The sequence below is a fragment of the Propithecus coquereli genome, unplaced genomic scaffold, assembly GCF_000956105.1.
Source record: "Propithecus coquereli isolate 6110/MARCELLA unplaced genomic scaffold, Pcoq_1.0 Scaffold283, whole genome shotgun sequence".
NCBI classification, from domain to species: Eukaryota; Metazoa; Chordata; class Mammalia; order Primates; family Indriidae; genus Propithecus; species Propithecus coquereli.
Genome location: NW_012148430.1, coordinates 1,289,486 through 1,315,343, shown reverse-complemented (window position 1 = coordinate 1,315,343; position 25,858 = coordinate 1,289,486). Strand labels below are relative to the sequence as shown.

Here is a 25,858-nt window from a genome sequence, read left to right as displayed (position 1 = left end):
CTAGGGAAATTCTTCTTAATGTTTTTACTGTGTATGGTGTGTAAAACCAAAGTCTTAATCTATTATATACTAAAACTTATAAATTCGGCCTACCGAAAATATAAATACAGTTGACCCCTGAACAACATGGGTTTAAACTCCATGAGTCAAGTTATATGAGGATTTTCTTCTGCTTCTGACACCTCTGAGACAGCAAGACCAAATCCTCTCTTCCTCAGCCTACTCTATGTGAAGACAATGATGAAAACCTTCGTAACTATCCTCTTCTACCTTTTTTTTTTTTTTTTTTTTTTCTGGAAACAGTCTCATTCTGTTACCGGGGCTAGAGTGCCATGGTGTCAGCCTAGCTCACAGCAACCTCAAACTCCTGTGCTCAAGCAATCCTCCTGCCTCAGCCTCCTGAGTAGCTGGGACTCCAGGCATGTGCCACCATGTCTGACTTATTTTTCTATTTTAATTGCCTGGCTAATTTTTTCTCTTTTTGATAGAGATGGAGTCTCTTGCTCTTGTTCAAGCTAGTCTCGAACTCCTGAGCTCAAGTGATCCTCCTTCCTTGGCCTCCCGGAGTGCTAGGGTTACAGGCATGACCCATCACACACGGCCCATTTGTACTTAATGAACAGTAAATATATTTTCTCTTCCTTATGATTTTTAATAATGTTTTCTCTAGCTTACATTATAAGAATACAATATATATTAATACATATTACATATAAAATATGTGTTAATTGACTTTATGTTATCAGCAAGGCTGCCAGTCAACAGTAGGCTATCAGTAGTTCACTTTTTGAGGAGCCAGAAGTTATACATAGATTGTTTTACTGTGGCGAAGGGGCGCTGGTGCTCCAACCCCCATGCTGTTCAAGAGTCAACTATGTATGTTTTAAATCCATCCAAATTTTGTTTGGTGACAGCATATAACTTCTCCAAAGCAAGAATAAACTGGGGGATGGGCACACTTGTAGCTCTGACTTGGACAGTACAAAGGCAATATATGTAACCTAAACCTTGTACCCCTGTAATATTCTGAAATAAAAAAAAGTATATAACCCAATTATTAAAATATGAAGATTATATTTACTTAGTGCCTAAAGTATGTGTCTTCCTAAGTAACATTTTCTCCTTTATTTTACTGTAATAAAAGATAAATAATCCACTTGATCTAATAACAAAGACTCTCATGCAAAGTTTATTATTTTCAAATCTTATTTATTCCTTAAAAAATGCCAACACTTTGAATTTATCAAAATCCCTTCTTTAAACTACTATTAGAAATATCAAAATCACTGGAAAACAAAACACAAGTAATGTAAGTAATTTAAAAATAACTAGCAAAGGGACTTCTAAGGAGAATATATGAGAAGAGTTAAATCTTAAATAGACATCTAAGGGCACATAAGCATCTTCTTCTCAGATAAGTGATCTGGTAATAGCTTGAGAATATTATTGCTTAAGGATAAGGAGAGCCATGCTTTGGGGGGAAAAAAAAAAATCTGAATCTCTAGAATAAACCAGTGTAGCTTAATATGAACAAAGCACATAATTTCTTACTTTCAGAAAGAGTAACCTTCAAAAGTTTAAAAATGTCATGAGTGTTTAAGAACAATTTCTAATTGAAGCTGAGAGACAGCAAAATACACAAAAGGAGATCTACCTACTAAAAATGCATACTACCACGAATTAAGTATATATTTTCTAAAGCTATGTTAGCATAGGGTGTTTCAAAAATCTTTAGAGTATTTTCAGTTTCCAGAGTCAAGATCATTTCTATATTGATAATTAAAATGGCTAGAAAGATATAAGTAGGATATAGTCTCTGTAAATAAACTCAGAATGGAACACTTTCTGTGAGTGAAGGGAAAACATTCTTAAGAACATTTCACATTATTAATTATTTCTTGCAAGGAATATAACAACTACAACAAACATTCAAGTTTATATTAGTTTCAAGAAGTTCAGGGTTAACACATACCTTAGTAATAAAATATTAGATAGCAGTAATAAAGTTCTCATTTAATTGGGATTGACTGATCTCAAGTATAAATTTCTGGTATATCAGAGTTTTGAGAAACGAAAGTACTATGACTAGCACTTAGGCAGTTAGACTTAATTTTTTTTGTGTGGTACATATTTCTAATTCATTTCTGAATCCAAAATGGCTAAACTTCTTTGGTGTATCCAATAATATGTTCGCAAAAACTCAACAACTTTTTCTCAAATTTACCATATCATAATGTTTATCACTGAGCAAATTCTTATCACTTGAATGCTCCCCAAAAAATTAAGTTCTGAAAGTAGTAAGAGATATAAACACTAAAAGAGTAAAGAATATAGCAAATTGTTTTTATCCATGGTTAGAAATCACATTTGGATGACAAATAGATGAATTTCTGCCCCAAAATGATAAATATGAAATACAAATATTTCTCTATAAATTGCATGTGATGTCAAGAGGAGTGCTGCAGGAGAGGAAAACCACAGTAAAATAATTAAGATTTTACCAAAAAACAAATTATTCTACCTGTGTCTGAATCTCGTTCCTCATTTCTTGATGGGCTAATGGAAAAAGGAAGTTTACGTTTCATAGATTTCTCTTTCATCTCCTTGCCCACATCGTTTCGGTCAATTTTTGGAGTTTTGCTGTAGGATGCAATCTTGTCTTTACTCTATTAAAAAATCAAATATGAATTAAGTTATATATCAATATTAGCTAAGAAATATAGTATAAAAAAACCCTCTTTATTCAGGAAAATTTCAAACATACACAAAAGTAGAGAGTATTGTAAGTCATCATTGTATTCAATGTACTCAAGACCCAGCTTCAACAATTACATTTTTTCTAACTTGTTTCATATTCTTCCACTTTCATTTACAGAATTTTCAAATAACAAAGTAAAATATCTCCAATATAACAGAAACATATGTCTAAGTATAATCTAGATGTATCACTAATAAATATATAAATCTGAAAAGGCAATTCTGGACTGAATTAAATTGTGTTTTATTTAAAAAATATAATCATCTATATGAGTAGTTTTCAAATGATCTCTGGACTAGTAGTATCAGCATCACCCAGGAACTTATTAGAAATGCAAACTCTCAGGCTCTATCCCAAATCTACTGAATCTAAACCTCTGAGGGTAGGGCCTAGTCATCTGTTTTAACAGTCCTTCCAGTTGATTTCAATGCACACTAAAGTTTGAAAACCACTGCTCTTTATCAATAAAGAAATAAATATACGTGATCTCAGGAACTAAAGGATATTCTAACTCGTTCAGTAAAAGATTACCACCCCATTTCTTAAACCAGAGAAACAAGGATACATTTCTCTTCAACTTGGAAAATGGACAATATATCAAATGAAAATATTATGTACCCACACAGTCAGGTGAAGTAGCCTATAGCCATTATAAAGTTCACTCCTATAGTCCAACATACAAATTGATACAGCACATTTAAAATTGGGATGTGACAACTCCTTTGTAAAAAAAAAATGCTTGATACTGAGAATCAACCCACATTACACTTGAGCAGGAGACGTTAAAAGATTATTCCCCAAGTTATGATAATAAATAGTATTTAGCACAATTGTAGAGATTCTCAGAAGCAATTAGATTTAGACTATAAAAGATACTTGTTTTCAATCAAAGATGAAAAATAAAGGAAGGAGAGGAGGAAGAAGGGACAGAAAAAATTAAAATGCTAAATTTTATAAAAAAGTAGACTATCGGGCCAGGGATAGGTGGCTCATGCCTGTAATCCTAGCACTCCGGGAGGCCGAGGCGGGAGGATCACTTGAGTTCAGGAGTTTGAGACCAGCCTGAGCAAGAGTGAGACCCCGTTGCTACAAAAAATAGAAAAATTAGCCAGACGCAGTGGCACATGCCTATAGCCTCAGCAACTTGGGAGGCTGAGGCAGGAGGATCGCTTGAGCCCAGGAGTTAGAGGTTGCGGTGAACTACGGATGATGCCCCTGTACTCTAACTGGGGTGACAGAACGAGACTGTCTCCAAAAAAAGCAGACTACCAATAAAACCAAAAAGTGATTGTAAAAGAATTGAATAAACAAACTTTTGGCGAATCTAATCATGAAAATGAGAGAGACGAGAATAAAGGCTGGGACTAAGCCTGAATACAACTCCAGAAGGGATATTATTAATAAGTTAAAAAAAATACAGCATTTTTATACCATTAAAAAACATAAAGGCTGGAAAATGAATAATTTTCTTGGAAAACACACATTTCTAAAAATTGGCTCATGAAAGGAGGAGAAAACCTGAATAGACCAATGACCATAGAAAACAAACCTGAATAGACCAACGACCACAGTGGAAGATTTTATATTTAAAAAGGCACCTACCCCAGAAGATTTTACAACAGAGTTTTAACAAAAAATTGAAAGAACAGATATTTTCCATTTTATATGAACAATTCTATAGAAATATGTAGAAAGAAGATTAAAAGCTACCCAATCTATTTTACAAGTCTAAAATAAAACTGATATTAAAGGAGCACAAGACAGAGAATTGTTTGCTTACAAGGTTGTTTTAAAATGTAGGTCTTATTATTATTCAGGTATGGTGAGGCTAACAAATCGGGACATTACTGCCATTGAAAACACAGTTTATTACAATTCCCAAAGGTGGGGGGACATGTCATGCCACACCAGACCATGTGGGGAAGCACCAGGGTTGGTTAGAAGGTAGAGGGAGAAGGATGAAATGTGAGCAAGAGCCTTTATCATGGTTTTCACAGGAAAGAAGGGGTAAGGAAGAGTATACAGTCTTAGGACTGGCTAGCTTGAATAATTTTGGCAGGCTCTGGGGTGTAGGGGCTGTTTCTCTAATTGTCTGGCATTTAGGTCTGGGGTGATTAGAGAAGGGGGATAGTGGCCCAGAGCATGAGAGGTAGACAAAGTTGGTGGCTGGGATGTGGACTCTGGATTAGTTGGTCTGCATATGAAAGGTGTGCTCACAAGTGGGTTGTTTACTATCTCTAGGAACTGGCTAGCTCTAGGAGGGATAGTCTCTCAAGGGTCAGAAACGCCCAGATGTCAAAGCATCAGAAATACAGAAAATAAAAAAATTAGCCAGGCATGGTAGTGAATGCCTATAGTCCCAGTTACTTGGTAGGCTGAGGCTGAGGCAGGGGGATCACTTGAGCCTGGGAGTTTGAGCTTGTAGAAAGCTATGATGACACCACTGTGCTCTAGCCTGGGCAATAGTGCAAGACCCTGCCTCAAAAAAATGAAAATACAGAAAATAAAAATGCATAATTAATACAAAGGTTAACCAACAACACTCCAGTAACTTGTCTTAGAAAATGAATCATTGTTATGAATACAAGCTCTAAGAAAAACATGAAGATGTCACTTCTCCCTTGCCAACTGTGTAAGTAAAGATTCTGTGCCATAAAACCAGTTAAAAGAAACCAACGTGACACTATGTTAAATGAAAAACATTCACAAGAATGTATCAATCATGTTCTCTTGTGTAATATGGTGATTAGTGCGACTATTCATAACTGCTATAAAATGGTTCCTTACAGGTATTATTTGAACAAATAATTTTAGTGAAATTCTTAACACTTTAAAAATTATTTTCCGATCTGGGAAAAATAACGCTCAAACGAAATATTTCATTTTGATTGTCTTGAGATTTCTCAATTACCAAATGGCAGAAATACTCTCAGGACAGCATCATTCGCACATCATTCTTCCCCATCTATGACATTAAAAAGTCTATAACTCTGTTGGGTTTATTATTTTAAAATATTTTTAGGTCTTTTTCATTTAAATTAATGTTATTTTTTCAAGAACTTGCAACAACAACCATACATAATAATGAAAACATCAATGGCAAGAGTGACCTTCTATCACTGCTGCTATTAAACAACGTATTAATACTTTACCATCTCAGTAAGATAGAAAAAAGAAATAAGACATAGAAATTTACCTAGAAAATAAGAAAGACTGTATATACAAGTACATAAATGTAAAGAGAAAACTCTTCAAAGATATACAGGTATACTCTGGAGATACGGTGGGTTTTGATCCCAGACTACCATGATAAAACAATATCGTAATAAAGTGAATCAAACAAAATTTTTGGCTTCCCAGTACGTATTAAAGTTATGTTTATACTATATGGTAGTCTACTAAGTGTGAAATAGCATTATATCTAGAATATACATATCTTAATTTAAAAATATTTTATTGCTAAAATATGCTAAAGATCATCTCAGCCTTCAGTGAGTTCCTCGATGCAGAATTGCCACTAACTTTCAATTTGTAAAGAGCACAATAAAATCATTATACCTATAAACCAAAATGTTAATAACTATCTGTGGGTGGTTGCATTACAGGCATGTTGGGAGATAATTCTCCACATCTCTCTTGCACATCTGCACATTTTGCAAGCAGAGGCATTAATTTCCTCTGTTCTGAACTGTCTTTTCCAGGATACTTGTATAAAAACAGCCTTGGAGGATAGAGATAGTGTGTCCCTTAGGAGCAAAGGGCAGGTCTGTTCACTGTTCAGGATAAAAATGTCTCCTTCTATGGCAAAGGTCAGGTAGACTTACTGTCCATAATAAAAGATTTGGGATTCCTCTCCTATAATGCAACCCACTGCATATGCAACTGTCACCTGGCCTTCTTTACATCCCTCTTGTGAGAAATGAGGCTCAAAACAGACACAAAGGCTCATACTCTGGCTATTGCTATTGCTATGTGTAATAGACATTGCTTTATCTCCGACTCAGGAGTCTTGTGTCTTCTGCCAGCATCTGTGAAACTGATTAGTTTGCAAGTAGGGTAAAATCTCAGATCCTTCACAATTTTGACAAGGTAATTTTGATTTTCACTATTCTTAAATGTATTTTCTAATTTTTCTACAATGAACATGTATTAAATTTCTTCAACAATAAAAGAAAAAATTTCTCAGTAATCACTTAGATAGGAAATAATGTCTGAACTACATTGATGATGAAAAGGATACAACAAAACTATTGAGAAAGTTAAAATTACTAACATCCACTCTCACACTTTATGAATTTAACCCAAATTTCAGATTATCATATTAGGTTTTACAAAAGATTCTGTTTTGAAAATTATATATACTGATTTATAGCTAAAAGCAGTAGTGGAAAAAGAAATTTCTAGACTAAACTAAAACCAATGGGGAGAAAAGACCACAGATTAGCAGTGAAGGGGTAAAATAGTTGAAGAATTGTGAGCGGATATGCTTGATGAAACTAACTAGTGTGATGTTTAATGAGGTAATGAAAATAACTATATAGAAAGTAAATTGCTATAGAATGTAATTATTATTTAAATTATACTCTATTTAAGGAGTTAAATTTTGGTTGAGGTTAATTTTTTTTTTTTTTCTGAGACAGATTCTCACTCTGTTCCCCAGGCTAGAGTGCCATGGCGTCAGCCTAGCTCACAGCAACCTCCAGCTCCTGGGCTCAAGCAATCCTCCTGCCTCAGCCTCCCGAGTAGCTGGGACTACAAGCATGCGCCACCATGCCTGGCTAATTTTTTCTACATATTTTTAGTTGTCCAGCTAATTTCTTTCTACGTTTTTTTTTTTTTTTTTAAGTAGAGACAGGGTCTCGCTCTTGCTCAGGCTGGTCTCCAACTCCTGAGCTCAAACGATCCTCCCTCTTGGCCTCCCAGAGTGCTAGGATTACAGGCGTGAGCCACCGCACCTAGCCTGGTTGAGGTTAATTTAAAAAAAAATTTTTTAAGAGACAGGATCTTCCTATGTTGCCCAGGCTGGTCTGGAACTCTTTGAGTTCAAGTGATCCTCCTGCCTCAGCCTCCTAACTAGCTGGGACTACAGGTGTATACCACCCACATCTGGCTCAGGTTATTTTATTCATTTAGGATATCATAACACCAATATTCTATCATACTAAACTGTAAATAAGGTCTCTAATTTATGTAACAACTGTGTGTTCATTTCTAAATATTTTATGGGAAAAAACTCAGTAGAGCCCAGAAGCTGGCTTCAAAGTCAATCATTAAGAAAAGACAATCAAAAGAATATGAATTGCAAATATATAAATGAATAATATGGTCATACCTTCTCTCACCCCTCTCCTTCTAATTTCTTCATTTAGTCTTAAACAGCAGCAACATGGTCTATAAGTAGGAACTTTGGAATGGAAATTATGGCCCTTCCTTTCTTAAGGTACAAATAAGCAGTTTAATATTCATTTAAAAACTGAGGAAAATACTTCTAACAGAAGTATTTGTTGATGTAAAGTTGCTCTGAAATCCCAAAGCATGGCATTAAGTACCATGCACACCGCCTTAGAAGAGCTTTTGATTGCTACCCAAACATGATCTTGAAAAAATATAGTATGGTTAAATAGAGATTGAGAATAGTTAAATCTAGCCCTTTATGCAAGCCAAAAGTTAATAAAATAAGGAATAGTCTGTATTATTCTTCCTGTTTATTTTGTAAATCTAATGATTAACAAGTATTTTTAACTTACCTAAGGAATATTTTTAATAGAAATCTTTTAGTAGAAAGTGTTTGCTTTTTGCTTTTTTCCCTATGCTTTTAAGAAATCATACTTTTATGATTTATTGAGTGACAGCTTTCAAAAGATACATACAAAGTACCTTGGAAAAATAAAAGGTTCAACAAGTTTTGCCTTATAAATTCAAACCCAAAGCAGCCCAGATGAATTTTCACAAATGCAACCTTCACTATAAACATTTAGAAATAAAAGTTCTAATGCTTTCCTCAAATCTAACATTGTATTCTGTCCCTACAAGTCCACTGAAACTACTTTTACCAAGGACATCTTAGGTGCCTCAATGGCCTCATCCGTCCTATTAATCTCCGTGTGGCATTTGGCACCACAAATTCTCTTCTCCCTTAGGCACTCTTCTCTGTGGAATCTCCCTTGGTTCTCTCTAGGTCCTTCTCTCTCCCTGTCACTTGACTTCTCCTAAAATATCTGAATTCCTCAGAGTATAATCTCCACCATTCTTGCCCCACTTTCTACACTCTCTTTGGTTAACATCTCCACGTCCATAGCTTACTTTTCTACAAATCCTTATGTATTTATTTCCAATCTAGACTTCTGTTTTGAACTCTTAAACTCATACCTAACTGCCTACTAAACACTTCTCCTTGGATATCCCAATGGCCAAAACTCAATTCAGCAAGTACAAACCAAACTAGTTCTTGTTCTTTCTCCTGAATTCTCTCTTGGGGAATAGTTCAGTCATTAACCTAGACACTGAAAACAGAAATCTCGCAGTAGACTCAGATTACTTTTTATCTATACACAAGGTTAATTCATTCAACATCTTTTAAATCTTCCAACTTCTTTCCATCCCCAAAGCCACTGCCCATACTTCCTTCTGTTGGGATTTTTAAAAATAGCACTCTAAGCGGTCTCTTCAATGGCCCCTCCCTTCTATCTTACTGACCACAGAATAAATTCGAAGACCCTCGACAAGGCACACAAGGCCATAATGAACTGGCCCCTGTTTAATGCTATAGACTCATCTCCTATCCTCCATCCTTCATAGGCTACATCCCTACTCAGTATGCACTACTGCGACAGATTCATGTTTGTTTATCTGTTGTTTCTTTTGCTTAGACTACCCTTTACTTTCACTTTCCTGATGGTTGTAAATACTTATTCTTTCAAAATCCAGATTAAGTATCTATTTCACTTTGAGGCCATCCCCGAACCTCTAAGAAGCACTGATTGCTTCTCTTTTTTCTTCCTGTACACTCAACAGTTTCATTAATGTGCTTATTATAGTGGTATAGAAGTTCTCAAATTATGGTCCCTGAGATCATGTGAGGGAATCTGCAAGATCAGTATGCTCATAATAACACTAAGATGTTATTTGTATCTTTCTCTTTCTCTCAAGAGTGTATACTGGGATAAAAATGTTCTAAAATTGATTGTGGTTATGACTGTACAATTCTGTAAATATATTAAAAACTATTGACTTGCACTGAAAAGAATAAAATAGTTTTGAATAATTTAACAATAGAAGTGCAAGACTTGTACACTGGAGACTACAAAGAATTGTGGAGGAAAACTGAAGAACTAAATAAACGGAGAGATATTCCATGTTCATGGATTGGAAGACAATATCAAGATGGCAAATACTACTCAAAATGATGTAAGATTCAAGGTACAGACTCAATGAAATTCCTATCAAAATCCCGGAGGACATTTTTGTAGAAACTACAAGCTGATCCTAAAATTCCCAATTTTGAAAAGAACACAGTTTGAAAACACGCAATTCTTGGTTTTGAAAGCAGATTTATGGAGTTGGGGTGGGAGTGAGGACTGACTACAAATGGACAAGAATCTTTTCAGTGATAGAAATGTTCTAAAACTGGATTGTGACAATGGTTGCACAACTGTATTATCTAAAACCTAGAAACATCTCAGACATCCTTAAGAAAATGGCTTAAAAAAAAGACTTCAAAAAAGTAAACAGAAGGGAAAAATTCACAAATAATGTATAAAACTAACTATATAAGGAAAGGCTAGGGATAGTGAGGCCATTGCTTAAGTCCAGATGAAGGTTCTGAAGGTTTAAATTAAATAGGAATGAAGAAAGATATAAAAAGAATCACAGGTCACTGGCAATGACTAATAATAAAACTGTTAACCTTTACTGAGCACTTACTATGTACCAGGTATTGTATTGAGTACAATTATCACGCCATTTTACTGTCATAGCAGTTCGATTCTAGAAGGCATATTGTCCTCTACTGCAGAGAAAGAGACACTGAGGTTGGAGAAGTTATATAAATTTATCCAAGGTTACAGACCTGGAAAATGAAACGTCTAGTGTGTATGTTTGTTTTGTCATTGAGGGTCAGGGAGGAGGGGAAGAAATGTCAAATAACTGTGAAGTCCTGGATCCCCCCCCACCCCACCATGATTCTTTCTTATGGAATTGTGCAATCTTAGTAATTTTTACTTAGCAATTGTGTTTACCTTAGGCAATGAAAAACAATCATATCCCCAGGAATCCAATTTATTTCTAAAGGGCTTAGATAAATGGTTTGAATTTATCTGGTATCCATATTGCTTTTTATTTTGTGAGAAATTACAAAAAATGCTTAATTGGGAATCTTATTCCAGTTTAAAGAGTCGACAAATCTTTAGTATAATCATATACCTTTCTTCCATATGGTTTCTCTACCATATTGCTGTCACTGTCAGAATTTTCACTCTGAACTGGTTTTGTGAAACCAGATTTGGGCATTTTATAGCTGTTCAGCTAGCTTCTTTTATCAGTCTTCTCATCCTGGATCTGTAAAGAATGGATATATAAGGGTTATTTGTATACATATACAATAGAATCTACTTAAAGTTTATGTACCACAATTAGTGCAATTTTGTTTTCTCTATGTCTCTATAAGTAATTTTCTCAGAGAGGCTATCCCAACCTAAAGTAAGTTTTCACTTAACAATTTGAGCTTCTAGTTCTCTTGTTCAAATTGACTCAGCTTGTCACTGAAAAGAATTACTTTTATGTATTTCTTTCCACCTTCTCTAGACTAGTAATTATCTTCAGCTTTCTGGGTATCCAAAAGCACTGGAAGTGGAAGCAGTGGCAGCGGTTTGGCAGCGGTTCTCTTTCCAGAGTGAATCCAGAGGTGGGAGCTCCTAACAGATTCCCTGGTAGTTCTATGTTGGTCTAGAAGTCATTTCGGAAGACCCAACCAAGAATTTGTTAGGTTTGAATAGTAATTTTACAACATCTAATTCTCTGTATTAAACCCTTCCTACTTAAAATCCCTGGAGCAGTTTCTTGTCCTTCACTGAACATCCCCAGGCATTTAGTCAATTTATCAACCTATTCATTGACATAATACTCATATTATACTATAATTGTCACTATATGCATCATTTTCTTGCCGATTTGTTCAGCCTTCCTTCTCCTACTTTGCAAGCTGACTTAAGAGGTCAAGGACTTTCCCAGAAGTTTATGATTACGATAAGCTCATGCTTGAGAGATTCAGAAAAAAATTCCAAGATGGGGTTTTAGGTATAAAGGAGGAATTACGAGGCTAGACCTATGTTGCTACCTGATGACTATTAGCTACGTGAGGCTATTTAAATTTAAACTAATTAAAATCAAACAAAGTAGCTACTGTCCTATATAGTGCAGATATACATTTACAGCATAACAAAAAGCTCTATTGCATGGCACTGGGCTAAGACTGAAGCTGCTGGCACAGGGCAACTTTACTTGGGCCGCAACAAGCATAATGACAGCTTACTTTGAACTCTTTCATGCTATAAATTTCCTATAAATGGGTATCACAGGTCTAAGTAAGCTGTCATTCTAGTATCTATGTGAATTATTAAAACTCAGACATCTCGAACAGTGTATTAGTAAAAAAAAGTGTTCTATTGGTGCTTTAAATGTTTGGTTTTGACAGAAACAAAACCAAAAATCCTTTAAATGAACTAATTTGTAAATTAGCAAAACTGTATTAAATTAATGAAAATATAGCCAAAAATGGCAAAGTTTAAATAATTCAAATCTTTCATTTTATAGGGGAAGAAAAGGACTTGAAAGAAATTAAGAAACTCTTCTGACATCATACCCAAGAGGTAATGTTCACCTTGGGACCATTCTACTGTTTCAACTAGTACCATAAAAGCAGAATCATTTAAACATAGCACTTGTCCTCAAAACTAGCCATGTGTGTAGCTTGCAGAGTTAAAGTTACAAGTCATATAAAAAACAAAAACAAACTGAATCAAAAGCAAAAATGAGCTGTATGATATCTATCTACAAACATCAGCCTAAGTGAGACTATGAAGATAAAACACTATCTCTTTTGTAGATAAAGCAAAGCAAGTCATGAATATTCTGGGGGAAAACTCTACAGGCGAATATTATATTAAATAGATTGTAGGTTAGGAAAAGCTGACATTTTTCAGTGACTTTATTTAGAAAACATTCAGCACTAACATAATAAAAATCACAATTAGAATCTCAAAATACTACTTCAATCAACAAATATTAACCATTTAGTTATTCTGGGTCCAAGATGTGTATTGTAATCACTAGAGCAACGACTATACAAACTATACAAGGAAATAATCAAAATCACACTAGATAATTAAAACGGAATATTTAAAAACATACAAATAACCTAATAGAAAGCAGGAAAAGAAAAATTGAGGAATGAAATAAACAGAAGGAACAAAAAACAAATAATAAAATGACAGATCTAAACCAAATATATTAATAATTATATAAAATACAAATGGTTTAAGCATACCAATCAAAAGATAGAGATTGCCAGGAGGAAAAAAAATAATAAGAAATTCACTTCAAATATATAATAATAGGTAGGTTTTCTATTGCCCTCTTATGCAGTGGAAAAAAAAAAGAATATTTTAATAAATAAGAGTCAAGATTGTTTTAAAAATTTAAAAAAAAGAGAAAAGAAAATAAAGAAGACTAAAATAGAAAACACAAATAATAGGTAGGTTAAAATAAAAGACTGGAAAAAGATGTCATGCAAGCCCTAATCAAAAGAAAGCTTGAGTGGCTACGTTAATACAGATGAAATAGACCTCAGAGCAAAGAGGGACAGTTCATATTACATACTGATAAAAAGGTCAGTTCACTAAGACATACCAATCATAAATACATATGCAACCAACAACAGAGTTTCAAAATACACGAAACAAAAACTGACAGGACAAAACAGATAAATTCATAATTACAGTTGGAGGCTTTAACTACTCTCTCACTAAGACAGAGAAGCAGCAAGGCCATAGAAGAACTGAAAAATGCCATCAACTGATTACATCTCATTGACATTTACAGAAAAATCTACCCAAAAACAGCACAATACTCATTCTTTTCAAGAGCACATAGGATAGTCCCCAAGATAGGCCACATCCTGGGTCACAAAACAAATTTTAACAAATTTAAAATAATTAAAACCAAAGTTTATTCTCAGCCAATAAAGAAATTAAAACAATTTTAGAAAGATAACATGAGTATCTCGAAACCAAAAAAATAAAGTCAATCAAACTGAAAACTAGTTCTTTAAAAAGATCAACAAAACTGGCCAGGCACGGTGGCTCACGCCTGTAATCCTAGTACTCTGGGAGGCTGAGGTGGGAGGATCGCTTCAAGGTCAGGAGTTCGAGACCAGCCTGAGCAAGAGCGAGACCCCCGTCTCTACTAAAAAACAGAAAGAAATGATCTGGACAACTAAAAATATATATATAGAAAAAATTAGCCAGGCATGATGGCACATGCCTGTAGTCCCAGCTGCTCGGGAGGCTGAGGCAGTAGGATTGCTTGAGCCCAGGAGTGTGAGGTTGCTGTGAGCTAGGCTGACGCCATAGCACTCTAGCCCAGGCAACAGAGTGAGACTCTGTTGAAAAAAAAAAAAAAAGAGACTAAGAAGATCAAGTGTTGGTGAGAATATGAAGAAACTGGAATTCTCGTACAGTGCTGGGGGTTGGGGGAAAAATGCATAGTGGTAGGTACAGCCACTTTATAAATGAAAATAGTTGGTGTTATCTTCATGTGGCTAAGAAAGAGTTATTCGTATTCTTCCATTCTTTGTATAACAATCTTGGTGGCTGCTTGTACTTCAACCTCTGTGTCCCAAGAGCTGCATGGAGGTATCAATACTTGCTAAAGGCTACTTTTTTAAGCCAACCAGCTACAAGCTCTACATATAAGTGGATTCATACCATATTTGTCTTTTTGTGACTGGGTTATTTCACTTAGCATAATGACTTCAAAGTTTTGACACATGTTGTAGCAAATGTCACAATTTCTTTTCTTTTGAAAGCTAGATAATATTGCATTATATGTATATACCAAATTTTGTTGATCTACTCATCCATGATGGACACTGGGTTGTTTGTACCTTTTGGCTATTGTCAATAATGCTGTTATGAATGTGGGTGCACAATGCAAATATATTTTTCATACCTGTAATTTTCTTTATAAATTCTTGGTCTGCTTTTACATTTAAAGCTTCTGTGCCCCAAGATCAGAAAATATACTGAATCTTATTTAACTTCTTCTATGTTTAACTCTGCCCATCCATTTATCTATAATGTCAATTTTTTTTTAATCACAATCTTACTCCTTTATATAACTGAATCTCTTTCTGGGCTTTCTAGTCTGGTCCACTACTCTCTTTCCATTCTTATAACATTACTACATTGTTTTTACTGTACAACTTTCTAATACTAATTTTAGTCCCTCCTCATTTTTCTTTTTTAAAATTATCTTGCCAGTTCTCACCAAATGAATTTAACAATTAATTCTGACAAGTTAAAAATGTTGGTATCTGGGTCAAAGAAATAAACATAAAAATTAAACCATGGAAGAACTAGGAAAAAAAAATCCTTAGATGGGGAAAGCCTTTCCAAAATGGGATACAAATGTTTGCTAGAAGCAATTTTTTTTAAAGTTCTAAATCTAGATTTTCTATAATGTAAATATTACAAACAGACATCAGAAGTGAAAACACTTGCAATATATATTAAAAATAATCAAAGAGTGATAATAAACGAATAAAAAACTTATTACAAAAAACAGAGGGCGCACATCCTATGCTCTCTTTTGCCCTTTTCTATTCGCACTCCTTGCTCCGCCATGCCCTGCTCTGAAGAGATCACTGTCGTGTCCCCCAGCAAGCGGGCCCGGCCCGCGGAGGAGGGCAGCATGCAGCTCCGCTTTGCCCGGCTGTTGGAGCACGCCACAGCCCCAACCCGGGGGTCTGCACGGGCTGTGGGCTACGACCTGTACAGTGCCTATGATTACACAATACCATCTATGGAGAAAACTGTTGTGAAGACAGACATTCAGATAGCTCTTCCTTCTGGATGTTATGGAAGAGTAGCTCCACATTCTGGCTTGGCTGCCAAACATTTTACAGATGTAGGAGCTGGTGTCATAGATGAAGATTATAGAGGAAATGTTGGTGTTGTACTGTTTAATTTTGGCAAAGAAAAGTTTGAAGTAAAAAAAGGTGATCGGATTGCGCAGCTCATTTGTGAATGGATTTTTTATCCAGAAATAGAAGAAGTTCAAGTTTTGGATGACACTGGAAGGGGTTCAGGAGGTTTTGGTTCCACTGGAAAGAATTAAAATTTATACCAAGAATAGAAAATGAAAAATTGTACCTTTTTCTTAAAACTAAAGAGTTTTCGCTTATTTTGGTGTTTTGCATTTCTATAAAGTTAGTAGCTTAACCTTCTATAAAAATATTTTGTTTTTTTATGATCTGTTGGGATCACATAGAAACTTACTTTCTTATGTTTTTCTGTAATTGATAGTTGTATGTAAATCTGCTTTGTGGTGACCTAAATGCAAAATGTCTTTTTTTAAATTAAATGTACATCAATTACAGATACAAAAAAGCTCTGTTCAATATATGATACCCCTTCAACTTACTTTGCTTTAATTGCTTTAAGTCATAAGCAATACCTTTTATTCAATGATCTTCTTTCACAAATACAAATTATTGCATATATTGAACTAAAAGAAATGAAAAGGAGAGGTTAAAGTTATTCCTTCTTCCTTTCTCTTCACTAGTCTAAAATTTTTTTTTAAATCTTAAGATTCTTTGTGATGGTCAGAAGAAATTTATATTTAATTTTTTTTATTATTATTTATCTTTCTTTTGGTAGATCCTGGGTTGACTGGGTAGTGGTATGTTTGTGAAATGACATGTAACTTGGGAATTTGTTACATTTGTATTATTCCCCTGAATTTTGTCCCATCAGACAAATTGTACTAGTCATTGTTACATGTTTCCCTCACTGAAGTAGCTATAATAGGTTGTATCCAAGAAAATATGCAATTTAATAGGGATAAAATGAATGTAATAATACACACTTGGGCCACCAGGTTTTTCCATCCCAAGTACATAGCTTGAGAACTATGTATAACAGTATTTCATGGCAGATATGGGCTGATTCTGTAGATTAGTTTGATTAATGTTTATTGCAACTTTCTGCTAGTGTGCTTTCTTTACTGTGTTTTTCAGGCTCCTTTATAGCAGGGTTGTGGGTGTCACTTAGGTCTTGTCCATCAGTTGCACTGTGAGAATCACTAGGCCTGGTTTTGAGGATGTGGGCATACAGATGGAGCTGGACCTGGCAGTTCTCTGGGCCGCCCAGGTCCTTCTACCCCTCCATTTAATACCCCACAATGTAATCGTCCATCTGTGGGTCACACTGTTAGCGGAGTCATGAAATCAACTCAATGGGATACAGCTAGCATTTAAAAAAATTGAATAGACAAAGGACAATACGTATCACAAAATTAAATATTGTGAAGATTGTTTGAATTACATATGTAGGCATGTATGTACTGGGTTATTGTATAAATTATTTCTGTAGTCAATAAAATTTTTAAAAATCTTCAAAAAAAAAAAAAAAACAGAGGGCATAAAGATGCAGTCCAAAGAATAACAAATAGTAGGTTGGTACAAAAGTAATCGCAGTTTTAGCATTGTTGAAATTTTCTGTTTGATATTGGAATACATTCTTAAATAAATGTGGTTATGTTATATGCATCATTTTAATGTGCATTTCTCACTTCATTATTTTTTTGATTACTTATTACTTCCTATTTTATATTTATTTTAGACTATGGAAATGGTGTTAGACAAAAAGCAAATTCCAGCGACTTTCTTATTTAAGTCCAAAACGGGTCATAAAGCAGCAGAGATAACTTGCAACATCAACAACGCATTTGGCCCAGGAACTGATAACGAATGTACAGTGCAATGGTGGTTCAAGAAGTTTTGCAAAGGAGAGATGAGAGCCTTCATCACGAGGAACGCAGTGACAACAACCAATTGAGAGCAATCACCGAAGCTGATCGTCTTACAACTACAAGAGAAGTTGCCAAACTCAATGTTGACCATTCTGTGTTCGGCATTTGAAGCAAATTGGAAAGGTGAAAAAGCTCGCTAAGTGGGTGCCTCATGAGCTGACTGGAAATCAAAAAAATCATCGTTTTGAAGTGTTGTCTTGTCTTCTTGTATACAATAACGAACTCTTTCTCGATTAGATTGTGACATGCAACGAAAAGTGGATTTTATACACGACCAGCTCAGTGGTTGGACCAAAAAGCAGCTCCAAAGCACTTCCGAAAGCCAAACTTGCACCAAATATTGGTGGTCTACTGCCCATTTGATCCACTACAGTTTTTTGAATCCCAGCGAAACCATTACATCTGAGAAGTGTGCTCAGCAAATCAAAGAGATGCACAGAAAAGTGCAACGCCTGCAGCTGGCATTGGTCAACAGAAAGGGCCCAACCAATTCTTCTCCACAACACCCAACAGCACATCGCACAACCAATGCCTCAAAAGTTGAACCAATTGAGCTATGAAGTTTTGCCTCATCTGCCATATTCACCTGACTTCTCACCAACCAACTACCATTTCTTCAAGCATCTTGACAACTTTTTGCGGGGAAAACGCTTCCATAACCAGCAGGATGCAGCAAATGCTTTCCAAGACTTCACAGAATCCCAAAGCACCAATTTTTATGCTACAGGAATAAAGAAACTTATTTCTCGTTGACAAAAATGTGTTGATTGTAAGGTTCCTATATTAATTAATAAAGAGGTGTTCGAGCCTAGTAATGATTTAAAATTCATGGTCCAACTACAATTATTTTTGCACCAACCTAACATGTAAACATATGGAAGTATTCAAAATCATTCATAATTTTAACATACAAAATAATGACACAACTTCTCACTTAAAAGTCTGACAAAGATTGAGGCTGTGCTGGCAAGGCTTCAGGAAAACCAGCATTCTCGTATATTGCTGTCGGGGATGAAAACTGGGATATCTTCTTTGGAGAGAAATATGGCAGGAACCATCAAAATATAAATGCATGGCCTTTTGTCCTAGTAATTCAACATCCAGGAATTTATCCTGCAAGTGTACTGGTACAAATATGTAAATATAATATTCAAAGACATTCAAGAAAGTGTTATTAGTATGACCAGAACACTGGAGGAAAAAATCTACATATCCATTTATGCCTGGTTAAACAAATTATGGTACATTTTCATGCTGAAAATTATGCGAATCATAGAAAGAATAAGAAATAGAAAAGAAGCTTCTTTTTGATTTTTTTTTTTTAACCTCTCCTTTTCTGTAGCACTTGTAAATGTCAGGAGAGCCTCAGCACTACTGCCGGGCCCCTTTCCATTCTCTAACTTACACTACCTAAATGTGTGAGCTAGAAAACCTAATCTGGTCTTATGGGTTTAAATACTTACCATGCCACTGACATACAATTCTGTGTCTCTAGTTCTAGACCTTATGTAAAACTCTGGATTTGTACATCCAAATACCTACTTGACATCTTCACATGGATGCCCAGTAGGCATACCACGCCAAAAAAAGACTACGGAGAACTCTGGATTTTCCTTGTCAAACCTCTTCTCCACACCCACACACCCATCTTTTCCATTTCAATAAACGGCACCACCATTCATCCATCACTTAAAGCCAAGAATTCGAAAATGCTGATTCCAGCTCTAAACTACCTCCCAAATTAAATTCGCATCCACTTACCTCAATTGCTACCATCCTAATCCAAGTCACCATCACCTCTTGAATAGACTATTGCAAACAATTCTCAAATGATCTCCCTACTTATATTCTTATCCCCTCCTTCTCCTTATACACACACACACACACACACCCACACACACACACCCACACACACACACCCCCATGTTCTTTAGGAAGCAGCTAGAGTGTTTTTTTAAGAGATGCGGGCTCACTATGTTGCCTAGGCTGGTCTTGAACTTCTGGGCTCAAAAGAGATCCTTCTGCCTTAGTCTCCTGAGTAGCTTGGACTACAGGCTGTGGTGCTGCGGGGAACGTGGCCAGTGTTCCCCACAAAAAACCGGGTCTCTTTGGTAGAATTGCAAGGGATAAGAAAATAATAGAGAGAAATGGAAAATGGAAGAAATAAAAGAATACATTGAGACAAAGATATAGTTTTATAAGTTTATAAAGATTATAGGCAAAGCGGGAGCTCAGGGGGCTCGGACCTCTCCGTTGGTCTCAAAAAGTCCCGAATGAGGTCTTACATGGTAACTTATAGAAAATAGTGAACAATTGTCAGGGGCAACAAATTTATATAATAATAGGTAGTATCTCTCAGGTTAACAGATTTTTAAAAGGCTTTTACAGAAGGGTTCTACAGATTCTTTAATTTTATTTACGTGAGCAAACGGTTACAAAGTCTTTCAAAGGTTAATTTCTAAATTTTAAGGTAAGTCTGTCATTTAAACAGAGGGGTTAAACAGAGATATGTAAGCTCCATGTTTATTAGGTTATTGTGAATGGAGACAGGTAGTCCAGAGTGGTTTAAATAAAAGTTTTGTTTTTGGCCCTTTGGGAAGTTGGCCTTTTTGGGAAGCTGTTTGTTCCGGAGGGCATTCCATTGTCAGTTCTCAGCCTATAGTTTTTAACAGATTCGCTTGTGCTTTACAAAGCAAATCCAATTCTTTAGGTCTGAGAAACGCGACGCCTCGTGGGATACAGCCGCTACTGCCTTTCAGAGACACCCTTCCAGTGTAACAGCATTCGAAATGCAAACCAGCACATTCACCTATGCCTTCAGGGCAAAGCTCTGTAAAAATTCCTAAGACAGATCCTGTCCCAAAATACGTTTAATACTAATTCATGGAGCAACATGGTGCCATGCCTCCAAATGGTCTTTTAAAACTAAAAATCAAATAATATCACTGCCCTACCTAATTTTTTTTTAATGGTTTCCCACTGAACTGAGAATTAAAACTCTCAAGTAACTATCTATGTTATTAATATTCAAAGTGGAATTAATGGAATAGACATATGAAGAATTTTTTTCCTTTTTTTTTTTTTTTTGAGACAGTCTCTCACTCTGTTGCCCCGAGTGCCGTGGCATCAGCCTAGCTCACAGCAACCTCAAACTCGTGGGCTCCAGAGATCCTCCTGCCTCAGCCTCCTGAGTAGCTGGGACTATTGGCGCATGCCATGATGCCCGGATGATTTTTCTATTTTTAGTAGAGGCAGGGTCTTGCTCTTCCTCAGACTGGTCTCTAACTCCTGAGCTCAAGTGATCCTCCCACCTCGGCCTCCCAGAGTGTTAGGATTACAGCACTGCGCCTGGCCACATGAAGAATCTTTTAAAAACATTCAAAATCTTCAAAGAGATAGAAGATTGGTAATATGCAGCAGTTCTAAGCAATTATAAAGGAGAACCAGAGACCCAAGAAGAAATACAAGGAATGAACATATAAGGGTTGAAATAAAGAACTCTTCAGATTAGGTAAATAATAGATGAACCAAACAATGAATTAATGAGCCAGAAGATCAAGCAGAGGATAGTTCCAGAAGGCATCAGGAAGGGATTTAAAAAAAGGAAAAATATTAAAGTTAAGAAATTCAGAGAAGTTAGAAGTGAAAAATCTATATATTAATAATGGAATTCCTAGAAAAAGAGAAAAATAATGGAGAAAACAAAATTTGAAAAAAAATGACCAATAATTTCCCAGAAATTAGAAAGGATTGGAAAGATTAAAGACCTCAGATTAAAGTGTCTTGAATACATCCTGGCACACAGTTGGATTCCAACAAAGTATGTATTTGTTGAATGAATGAATAAATATTAATCCAAGAGCCAAACAAGGTGAAAAATGAACTACACACCCAGACACACTACAAACTGAAAGAGACAAAAATTTCAAAAATCTTCTAGGGAGTAACTACAGGTCATACACATAAGACAAGAAATCAAACTGACATCAGAACTTCCCAAAAGCAACACCAGAGATAAGAAAACAATGTAGTAATTGTTTTCAAATTGTTTTCCAAAACGTTAAAGGCACAGTATTTCAAACCAAAATCATTAACCAAACTAAGCTATCATTTAAAAGTGAGGTTGCCAGGTGTGGTGGCTCACACCTGTAATCTCAGTGCTTTGGGAGGCAGAGGTGGGCAGATCACTTGAGTCCAGGAGTTTGAGGTTACACTGAACTATGATCAGGCCACTGCACTCTAGCCTGGGTGACAGAACAACACCTCATCTCTAAAAAAATAAATTTTTAAAAAGTGGGGGTTAACTGAAGATATTTTCAGGCATAAGAAAGCCTTAGAAGGTTTACATATAAATAGCCTGTTTGAAAATTGCTTTTGAGTAGGCACTCAAATAAGAATAGAAATAAATCTACAAGGACACTATGTAATAGTAAGGGTAAATAATCTAATAAAGTATATTTCATACAGAAAGAAAAAGGATAAATGGATAGAAGAATACCCCTAACAACCCAGAGCTAAATTCTACAGAACACGGCTACTGGGAAAGGGCACTCGGGAGAGGAGATCAGAGGAAAGTGAGTAAGTACTTAAAGGATTTATCTGGTTTAGAGGGAAGATACACATTAAGAAACTGACTGTGGAAAATTAATAGAAATATAGGTCTCAATAAAATAAATGTATGCCTTTGAAGACAAAAGAACATTCAATCTCTGTGACAGAGGCAGAAAAAATATTTTTAAAAGGTATAGTAAATAGAATGTAAATAAATTTCCAGTGTAAGTGTTATCGCAGTAAGTAAAACTCTCTAATCAAGAAAGTCTCTGAGGGTGGATAAACAGAATTCAGCAATATACTTCTTTAAAAAGAGACCTCAAAAAAAAAAAACAACACAAAAAAGGTTGAAAATAAAAAGATAGGAAGAAGATATATCAGGAAACATAAACCCAGGCCTTTTTTAAGGCCCTATTTATGAATAATTCAGAGTCTTCCTGGTCTGGGCATTTATTCAAGGAGCCCAGTCTCAGCTCCCTGCCATTCCTGAGCCTGTGGATCCCACCACTACAGGAAACCTCACACAATTAGGTATATCTGTTTATTTTCCCTACAGGACAGGGCCTCAATTTCTGTTTGCTGTTATGACTTTGAGTTCTTTTTCATTTCAGACACCTATGGATTCCCCTTTTATTAAATTTAGTTTTATTTTTATCTACATTTCCATATATTTGAAAAAGAAGGGGGCTTTTCCAGTCTGCCATTTTGTTTAGAAGTCCCCAGAAAATGTACTTTAGGTTAAATACTGCTGAGAACAAACTCTAAATTATTTAATTTCATAATCTATATTATGAAATAAAATTCAACTCATAAGGAAGGATATGAGAACTGAAATCATATCTTTGCATTGTGTCTGGTGCATATAAAATATTAAACGCTGCCCTCTACCTTGCCACCTATTTTATATTCTATTATTAATACTACCTAAAGAAAGTAAAGAGATAACCATGAGTACAGAATGGGAGTTCCTAACTTGATATTGGTTCCAGCTTCCCATGAGCTGCAGCTGCTTTGGGGGCAAAAATGCTTCTTCCAAAATTGATTTGAGAAAAAAGGCAACTAGATTAAAGGACCAGTAACAAATTTCAATGGTCCTTAAGGGTCATCAGTTAGGAAAGTGACCATTACTTTCTCTGTGATTTGATCTGGGAGCTTGAAGTCCCAGATTGTATTCTAAGATCTACCACTGACTTTCTGGTTGACCTTCATCAGTTCTCAACATTTGGTTTCTTCTTCTTGAAAGTAAAATTAGATTAGATGACATCTAAGATCTCCTCTCCTTCCAGAATTCTGATTCCAAAATAGGAGGTTTAGAACAATTTCACTCCAAATATTTTTCTATGAATGAAAAAATGACAGCTTAAATTATTAGACATACTTATTGCTGTTTTCCCCACATGCTAAAAAGAACCATTAGACATAAACACTAAGTATTTCCTACTTAAACAGACAAAACAGCTTAATTCTTTCATATTTTAAAAGTGGCTTTGAAAAAATAGTGGAAAAGGTTTCAAAATGGCCCTGCTTCTGAGGCGTAAATGGACTTCCCACCCCCACCCCTTTAACTACTTAAGCCACTAAAGTAAGAATTCAGTCTATAAAAAAAGAAAATGCTTCCTTTATCATACTTTCCTAAAGTAAGTAATAGTTAATTTTCATTAACAATGGCTTCTGGCAGCTATTCCGTAACATTTTCCCACAAGAATCTAATGGCTGAATTCCAGGCCAAGAAATGAGTATCATTAAAAAAAAAAAATGGCAAAATTTAACCAACAGCATGCAAAAGATGAAGACAGGAGTACAAGCATCCATAATCCTTTACAACAAACTGTCCTCAACAATGTCCTTACAAGTCCTTAAAGAATTTTTGTGGTCTATTTTATAAAGTTCTATAATGTTTTTACTTTGGCATGAATATGTATTACTTTAATAACGAAATAAAAATTTTAAAAAGAGTAAAATAGGTCTACTTCTACTTGGTTTGTTCTGAAGACCTGCAGTGCTCTGGGTGGAACCCAAGAGAAAATACATGAGGTGGCAGGTAAAAGACTGCTTCAGAAAGAGGTAGAGGGAAAGGGGTAAAAGGTACTTACATGTTTTCTAATCTCATCACCAGAATAGGGAAGAAAGCAAAAGATTCAAGACAGAAGTTCAATGCAGTAAATACTGACTGCACCTTTAGCTGGTGCTGCTAAATATTATATTACCTTTCAGGAATCAGAGCACAGCAAATAATTCAAAAGACTATACAAAGTAAATACATTATAAACAGACACTGTTCTTTAGCTGTATGTGTGTATTACATTCAAAATTCCACAAACACAAAGCTACAGGATAATATAGAGTTACAGGCAGTCTAAATACTTGAAATATAAACAACTAATATCTACTAATCCTAGCTGAATCGAAGGCAAAATATATCAGGAGAAAATTAGCAAAGTAGGAAAAAAGCACTAGATGACTTGGGTTTTAGTTGTAACTTGAAATTTCTAGTAAACTCCTTGGCTTTCAGTTTCCTCATTTCAAAATGAGGTCCATTCCAGCGCTAAAATTCTACCATTCTTTATCTACCTCTCCTTCCTCAATATAGACATGTCATAAAAAGTATGTCTAATAAGCACTGGTCTGAAGAATTCTCTTCAAAACTTCAACAAAAATGAATTAAGTCTGTCACGTTAAAAGATTTAACTGCAGATATTTCCTTTAGCTGTCATACCCCAGTTTGCTCATACAATTATTCTATCACTTAACATTTACTAACCACCTATATGTCACATAATGGAACTAAGATGAACAAGACACAATCCCAGCCTGAAGGGAACTTAGTTTTTAAGGGGCAAAAGATAGTTTAATTACCATGCAGAATAACAAATGCTACAGAAGTACGATAATAGTAGCAGAAAGGGATCACCCAACTGGGGTACATGTGCATAGGGGAAGGGGTGGGGAATTTCAAGAAGATGTAACACTAAAATAAGAGTCTTGAGGATGACTGCGAGGTAGGTAGATATGGATGGGGCTGGGGAAGGGAGGATAAGTGTGTGCATAGGTGTGCTCACATGCCCACAAAAAAAAAAGCAGGTCACATCGAAGGGATAGCAAAAAATTGAAGCACAGTGGGATAGAAAATGAGGATAAAAAAAGTAGAAAGGAATAACATCACGAAGCATTTTGTCATTGTGTAGTTTGATCTTCATGATGACAAAATTTTAAGGCTTTTAAAAAGTTAGTGACATAAAAATTGTATTGTGTTTAGGAAGGTGCCCTTGGTAAAACTGTGGAAAATGGACTTAAGAGGAATTAGCTAAGAGACAAGGAGACCACTCAAAGTATAATGACCTGATTGTAAGGTGGGGTGGAGGAGCAAACAAAAATATAGACGCCAGAATAACACCTATACTTCCAGCTCCAGCAATGAATAAAAATAAAAATGCTTTGGAAATATTTTAAAGAAGCAATTAG

General features: G+C 35.4%; 1 protein-coding gene and 1 pseudogene across 1 annotated transcript in view; one reads left to right on the top strand and one right to left on the bottom strand.

The window, feature by feature from the left end:
* The window catches only part of LOC105813611 (ankyrin repeat domain-containing protein 12-like), a 48,457-nt gene that overhangs the window by 9,136 nt on the left and 13,463 nt on the right, over nucleotides 1-25,858 (bottom strand). The window contains exons 2-3 of the mRNA XM_012648372.1: nucleotides 11,180-11,314; nucleotides 2,522-2,666 (exon numbers count right to left, since the gene is read on the bottom strand). Coding sequence (XP_012503826.1) covers nucleotides 2,522-2,666; nucleotides 11,180-11,266 — 232 coding nt within the window. The 5' untranslated portion in view covers nucleotides 11,267-11,314. The remainder of the gene's footprint in view (nucleotides 1-2,521; nucleotides 2,667-11,179; nucleotides 11,315-25,858) is intronic.
* On the top strand, nucleotides 15,656-16,150 carry LOC105813621 (annotated as a pseudogene).